The sequence below is a fragment of the Centruroides sculpturatus genome, unplaced genomic scaffold, assembly GCF_000671375.1.
Source record: "Centruroides sculpturatus isolate CEXI.00-Female unplaced genomic scaffold, Cexi_2.0 scaffold451, whole genome shotgun sequence".
Classification (NCBI taxonomy): domain Eukaryota; kingdom Metazoa; phylum Arthropoda; class Arachnida; order Scorpiones; family Buthidae; genus Centruroides; species Centruroides sculpturatus.
The window spans coordinates 267,534-275,551 of record NW_019384669.1 but is presented as its reverse complement, the minus strand read 5'-3'; the positions used below and the strand labels follow the sequence as shown (position 1 = coordinate 275,551).

General features: G+C 28.6%; 1 protein-coding gene across 2 annotated transcripts in view; it reads left to right on the top strand.

Moving 5' to 3' along the window:
- Positions 1-8,018, top strand: part of LOC111626678 (mitogen-activated protein kinase kinase kinase 9-like) — a 98,288-nt gene that overhangs the window by 72,031 nt on the left and 18,239 nt on the right. Inside the window, exon 7 of one of the 2 annotated variants that reach the window (XM_023370157.1) lies at positions 4,014-4,298. The exons of the other annotated variant lie outside the window; for it this stretch is intronic. Within the exon in view, the coding sequence (XP_023225925.1) occupies positions 4,014-4,213 (200 nt within the window). The 3' untranslated portion in view covers positions 4,214-4,298. Of the gene's footprint in view, positions 1-4,013; positions 4,299-8,018 lie in introns of those variants that run through there. 2 annotated transcript variants of the gene reach the window in all.

The following is an 8,018-nucleotide window of genomic DNA, read 5'->3' as shown; positions in this document are numbered from 1 at the left end:
TTTTTTTTGTTTTTATATTTTTCAATATATTTATTTTGTTTGTAAAAAATAAAGAAATAATTTTCAACGATACAATAGCCACGATTATTATTTTAAAAAGTTTACATTAGACTTAACATCGACGAAAATTCAACGCAAAGCGATACGCAATGGAGAAAATTTTAGGATGGGATAGGTTAATATATTTTTTCATACATAATCGGTTATCCGAAAAATAAGTTATCCGACAACCCCAGTCCCCAATGGATTCGGATAAATGACGCTCTACTGTATATATCTATATATTTATCCTGTTTTTGATGTGTTATTTGAATGGAATATCATTTAAAAGTAATTTGAACTGCAAGATTTTCATTCACAATTTACATTTGAATTTGTTCCTTTTTCTGGCATGTTGTGTAAATAATGTTATTTAAATGAAAAATTTCTGAACTTTGTTCCATTTTTGAACATTGTTAATAACCATCTTTTAATTTAGAATTATAAAGATAGCTTAGACCAAAAACATTATTTAAAATAAAACAATTTTGCTGGAAATTAAAGTGTTAAGTATATGATCTTCTGAAGTACAGGTCTTCGTCATACATGGCATTCCTACACTCCTAACATGGTTTCACTCAAGAATTGAAGGCATCCCAGTATGAATGTCACAGTTTTTAAGTGCATCATTATTTAATATTTTTTATCCAAGCAAGCATGTGTGTTGTCTCATATTTCCTATTTTAGAATATTGAAATTTTCAATGTTGTTTCAGGCCTTTTATTTGGTTTTTTTTTTAATGAGAATTGGTTATACAGTCGACCCCCCCTATAACATGGGTTCCTATAGTTCGGATTCCTATATCACGGTGAAAAAATTGCAACAGTATTCGTACAAACATGCTAAAAAAACTCTTATAATTCAGTAAAACATCATCGCTGACTTGTGTCGCAATAGGATTGGTCGAATCTAGACCAATAGCGGATATTGTACAAACCGTTGAGTTTAAATGAGCAGTGGACCTACTAAAAACCATTTATTATTTAACGTCCATAAAAATTATATTTATATTAATGTCTCCAAAATTCAGCAAATTTTTTGCAAAAAAAATAATTTATCAGGAAGCACGTGAGCGCCATTCGATGATAAGCTCCACGACGAAAACAAGCTTAATCAATTGCGTAGTCGAACGGTGCACGCTCGATAAGTAATCCTACGATTGTTTGTTTATAGCATAGTTTATATGAATTATTCCCAAAAAATTATACGTATTTTGGAAATGTTGAGTCAAATTAGTCTAGAATCGATTAATTTTATGGAAGAAACCTTTCGAACAGCCATAGTCTGTAAACTGCATACGTGCCGGGCTGTGATTGGCTGGACTCGTAGAAAATGGATTCATAAAAACCGGAACATATCTACCATGTTATAGGGGACTGTACAGTTTTTCTTCATCCTAATTTAACTTTTCTGTAAACCAGGTGTTACTGCCATTGATGATAGTGCTCCAAATGAACCCAAAAGACTTACTCTGCATTTGTTTTGTTTTTATAGATTAAATTGAAAGTTACTATATAAAAAGATTAAATTTATAAAGATCTCTTAGGCAGTTGCCAGCATGAAAAAAGTAGAGCAAAACCAAGATGTTGTCGATACTTTAGATTAAGGTCAACAGGAAAGCTCAGAAGATGACTATATTTTGCCAAAAAGAAAATGTTTTTATTTAATGGTATTTATCAGTGAAGAAAACTTTAATATTAAACATGCACTACTTTTGGTTGTGATTGTTAGTTAATTATTGATTGCTTTAATAAACATAATGCTCTTAATTATGAAAAGAGAATAGTATATGTTTGCTAACTTTGGAACCTAACTCTTTTGTACCAGTCCTTTCTTTTGTATAACTTATATTTGCATAACATGGCATTTTTTCAGAATCTAACTATTGTGTCATAGAGGGAGTTAAATCTGTTGTCTCTTTCAGATTCTGTTGTTCTTAAATCATTAGAAAGCATAAAGTTTAGTTTTTCTGATAAACATCTTTAAACAGTAGATGTGTTTTCTAGTCAATGAAGGTCATCCTCTACATGATTTTGTTGAAGAACCTGGATTCGAATCCACTCCAGCAATAAGTAACAAAAGAGAAATTAATTTACTACTATATTTTATTTCTCTTAGATTCTAGGAATCCAGTTGCAATTAGTTTTTACACTAGCCACTAAAAAGTTCACTCACTCCAGTAGCCAACTAAACTGCCTTCCCCTAAAAATTCCATTTTTGAAGACAATGTTATTTTTATTAATTGATAATCAGACTTTTTAAAACCCATTAATTTAGTTTAATTAATTAAATTGTACTTTTAATTTTAATTATTTCTCATTTATTTAATTATTTAATGATATAAAAGTGTAAGGCTTACAAATGTTTTAGAAATATGAAATTGGAGTTAAATAGTTAAATAATAAAAATTTACTATATAAATTTGTTTCTCACAAGGCCAAATTAAGGATAATATATATACAGTAGAGCGTCGTTTATCCGAAAGCTGGTTATCCAAAACGTCCGTTATCCGAAAGCATTCCGGTCGGCAAATTTAAATTTTCGCTAGTGCTGTGGCGCTGCAATCTTCGGCTATTTCTCGGGCTACTCAAATATTTTACGTTTTTGATACTAAATTAACATCTGAAGTATAATTTTTTATTGTTTTTATATTTTTCAATAAATTTATTTTGTTTGTACAAAATAAAAAAATAATTTTTAACGATACAATAGTCTTCGTTAGGCTTAACATCGACGAAAATTCAATGCGAAGCGACACGCAACGGAGAGAAATTTCAACATGGGATAAATTAATATATTTTTTTGTACATGATTCGTTATCCGAAAAATAAGTTATCCGAACCACCCCAGTCCCCAATTGATTCGGATAAACGACGCTCTACTGTATATATTATCCTTAATTCAGTCTTCTGATATGCAAATTTGTGTCAGTAATTTTCCTTATAAATTTTTGTCTCTTATCTGTTAATTTTCTCTCTATTTTTTCTTCATAAACTTAAAAATGATGGCATATTTGACAGTGCAATCAATATTACAATTAGACACCCACGATTGCTGTAAATAATCGGGCTATAATTTGGAAATATTAATTACAAATTACAAATAAATTTGGCACTAGAGGGAGGTGTTAGGTAATCGTGGGTGTCTATTTGCTAAGCATTAGATTTCGGTAGATGTTTATATCTAAATGTTAGAATTGTGCTATACATCAATATTTGTAAAAGCAGTTACTTGAAATTAACTGAAAACATTTTTATTTTTAACATTTTTGTTTGCTTTATGGTAGTCTTGTTGCTAATGAATATATTAAACACTTAAAAAGTAACAACCCACGAACAACCTTTTTAACGAGTGTTATGTCACTATTAAATTCCACAAATACTTTCGACCTCCACCGAGGTCTGCTTCAGGTGGTGAAGCAGACCTCGGTGGAGGTCGAAAGTACTTGTGGAATTCAATAGTGACATAACACTCGTTAAAAAGGTTTTTCGTGGGTTGTTATTAGAAAACACAGTGTTAAGTTGTTAGAAGTCGTTTATTCTTACTTAAAAAGTATATTGCATTTAAAAAACATATAGTAAAACAATATATTTGCATTCACTAGTATAACTTGAAATAATAAAATATAGATTTAAAACTGCTTATTTTTGAAAAACCTGAATTTAATTAAAATAATAAAATTAATTTTTTATTTGTCATATTCTTTAATTTAGCCTTAGAATTATCAACTATTACTTAGAAGATATGATTACAAATTAGCTTGTGCCATAATTTAGAATAAAATAATGATACAATGTTAAAATTATTTATAGTTGTATAAATAATATAGTATGCTTTATAAATATATACACTTTTACTAATTAATATTTTTTATTTATCAGATAAAACTGACATTTAGTTTAGATAATTTATCATAAGTAAAAGTATAAATATTGTAAGTAAATATTGCAATGATATATTTATATATTTTTTAGTGCCAACTGACAGCATTAAAGGAAAAACTTGGGGTCCTAGTACTGTTCATCAAAAAGAGCATGGTCATTGCAGGCATAGGATGTTATTTGATGGTAATAAACGATGGTCCAAAAGTGCTCCAAATTTAGAGAAATCACAACGGGTTTCTTTAACTCTTGGAGGTGTATCAAATATTGGTGCTTTATCAGAACTTGGTTAGTTTTGTTTAATTTTGTTTTGTTTTGTTTAATTTTTATTTTGTTAATTTCTTAAATTATTTTTTTAATTTTGATATTATTTAAGTACCATGTAGCTAGCAAATATAATCAAAGAATGAGAATGATAAAATTCAAATAAATCAATAGTTAGTTTATGAATTTTCATTTTGGAGTTATCTATTTATGAATATAGGCCTTTATTCTAAAATTTTAATACATAAGAGATATTAAAAATTGAAACTGTAAACCAAATAAACAATCACAAACTGCTAAATTTTCTAAATTAAATTTATGTTATAAATCTAAATGTTATAAATTAATTATAGAAATTTTGCCTGGAATGTAGTCCAAAATTTAACTGTAATCAACTTAAAATTATGTATTACTTACAGTTAAATATTTGAATTTTTGTTGTTAATAGAATTATTTTAAATTATTAATATTCTTGGATGTTTGTCAAAATTTCTTAGGAATGATTAATTTTTACTATATGATATTATTAAATAAATTAAAAAAACTAAAATTTATTACTTTTATATTATCAATAAAGATTAATAAATTAGATGAAATATAATATTTGGAAACACAGTAATAATTATTTTTTAAAATTGTTTTCTATTTGATAATTATTAAAAAATAAAGTTTATATCAAAAGGTTAATAAATTATAAAATGCATGTTTTTACATTAGAGGCTATTACAATTTTTTTATGGATAGTAAATTTTTTTTTATTACCAAATTTTAAGCTAATGTAGAATACATTTTTGACAAATTCAGTGATAGACTATAGTGTACATTATCCAATAATTGCATTGCAATTTTACAAAACAGACACTAGACTTGCACAAACTTCTATTTTATTTAAACTTTCTTTTGACATGTGCGTTACAAAATTTCATGTGAAATGCATTTAAGGTTTTTACAAAATAACCCTTCTTCAGTTGCACATCAAGATATATCCAAATTAATTTACAATATCAAATGACAAACCTTTTTTGATTCTATTACTTTCCAGGCTGTAATAGCAGAGGGAAAGTATTGTGATCAGTCAAAAAAATGATTCCCCAAGATTTGTTCATTTTTGAACCTGGGACACCTTGAAATGTTGAGAAATGCAAAAACATTCGGGTAATTTCTTTTTGTGTGGGGGCACGATTTTGTTCACCCTCTTTGAAGCTTTATAACACCTGTGCTTTTTCTCAAAAATTTCTGAAATTTTGCAACGTGGTTTGTGTATTAGGGGGATTGATGCTATTAAATTTTTGTGGTTAAAGATTGAGGGGGGTAGGGAGATAAAGGGGGTTTTGTATATCTGCAGTAGGGTCGAACTTAATGACGATTTTACTTGATATTAGCATTTATAAGTTTTTATAAAACCCATCCCTACCCTGAAAATTAATTTTTTTGGCATCTTATTATAGTTAAAAATATAAAAAGTTTTTAATAACATATGATAACAGATGGTACCACCAAATGCTGTCAGAAAAGTTAAACAACTCATTGCTTAACTTTTGTGGCAACATTAAAAGGAAAAAATTAAATTCCTCAACCAAAATTATGCAGATTAGATCAAGCTAGTGATTGCTCATCTCCAAATATCACCAGAAAATAATATAAATTTTGTCTCTTAATCTTTATATTGAACAATAAATTATAATTTGTTTGTAAAATTGATGAAATGCTTGTAATTGCAGTATTGATATGTAAATTAGATATCAGTGTATAAGTGGAATGTGAGCAGCAATCACTCAGTTTGTCAGGAAATTCTAGATTAAAATGTAAAGGTATGATTTAATAAATGATGTAAAGGTATTATCAGAGATTGGTAAAAAAGGATAAAAATGTAAAAGAAAAATGATGTAACCATATTAAATTTGTATTGTGTGTTTTCAACATATTGTACATAGAAGTATTATTCAGATGTTAACTTTTTTAAATAGGCATTAATGAGTAGAAAGGTATGTCATTTGATATAATTATTGTATTTCTAATTCAAATGATATCTTGATAGACAACAGAAGAGAGATTATTTTGTAAAAACCCAAAATGCATTTTTCAGGGAATTTTGTCTCAGTGATACCAAAAGAAGGATTAATGAAACCTTGAGAAGGAAATTCACTACAAAAAACATTAGTTCAAAAATCACAAGTGGATAATTTAAAATTTTATTTTGGCATTACAGTGCAATACAGTGATGTTGGTTGGTTGGTTCAAAACATGTTTGGTATGTTGACTGCCATTACTTACTACCATCTGAAATTTTGGAATAGCATGTTTGACTGTTGACTGCAATGTCTCCCTTAAATTGTTTAGCATGAATTCAGTTCTAGTGAGGGTATAGGCTAAGCAGTTGAGAAGTGCTGGCTGATGATGCATTTATAAGAAATATGATTTCTAAGTACTTGTTTAATGCAATTTGCTCTGAACAGGTGCCATTTTGCATGGACACTGTTGATTCAAGATATTGACAAAGTGCTGAAATCATGGTATTGGTCAATAACAATTCATATTGCTGGCTGGTAACACAACTTGTAATGAAATTGTGGGCCTGAACTCATCAAACCAAATCAGTCCAATAATGAATGAACAATAAGGAAAAACTACACCAAACTGTTACTTTTGAGGAATATAAAGGAACTTTCAGGTGCAAGGGGTTTTTCTCTAGTCCAAATGCAACAATTTTACAAGTTAATTGCACTAATCAGCTGGAAATGTGGCCACAAAATGCCTCTGGTGGTGATTTTTTGAATTAAATTTTTTTGCTATGAATTTCATTTCCATGGCCTCATTAAGACATATTGAACATTTTGTGCAATTCCATTTAGCAGTTTTTGCTGTAGACTGCTCATTCAAAAGTTTATGTATTCTGATACATGAACTTTAATTAGAGACATTCTGTACATTAAAAATTAAACATATTTGAAATTTTAAAACAACATAGATTTTCAAAATTAATTTAATAGTTATTTAGACAGATACATACATCTAGACACTGTATTACAGTAGAAGTTTGTTAATCCAGAATTTAGATTATTAGACATTCCAAATTATCACACTGTAAAAAGTAGCCAACAATCCAGAATTATCTGATGATGATCTGGTGTGCTAAAGATTCACTATGCAAAAGAAGCAGAAAGCTACAAACAATTACACATTGCATACATTTGAAAGGGTGCAAAATCAAAGAGTCAGGACACTGTCTTGTGGAGTCCGAAGATGACAGCAATGATCCAGTTCTGACAAATAAAACAATTCCATCAATGTTGTCTCAAGAATAGTTAAATGCCAATGCAATATAATTCAATAAACTATATATACTCTCATTTGATTGTGCAGAGCAAACATTGCTTTATTAGAGTTAACATACTAGTTCATGTTTTGTGTTCAGTAACATATATGACTGATGAATTTTCTTTTCCACAAGCCAATGTGAGGAGAGTTCAAATAAAAACAAGTTTCTCACACTATGAGTAAATATATATAGTACATGTCTGAAAAATAAATATTTCATGCACGTGAATCCTCATGAATATTGAGCTTATGCAATAATGTGTTCATTAACATTTTTGCAGATTTTTCAATCTTAACACAGAATAGTCATGCACTGTATTATCTTTAGACTGATTACAGCAGCAAATGCTGGCACAAAACATACTGCAATGTATGGATCACATATAACTTATTGAATTATATGAAAACACAAAATGTCTAGTGATCCAGCACCACTTTGGTCTCAATGGTGCCAGATTAACAAACTTCTATCGTATATGTAAACAGTACATAGTGAAATATACAGTATACTTATTA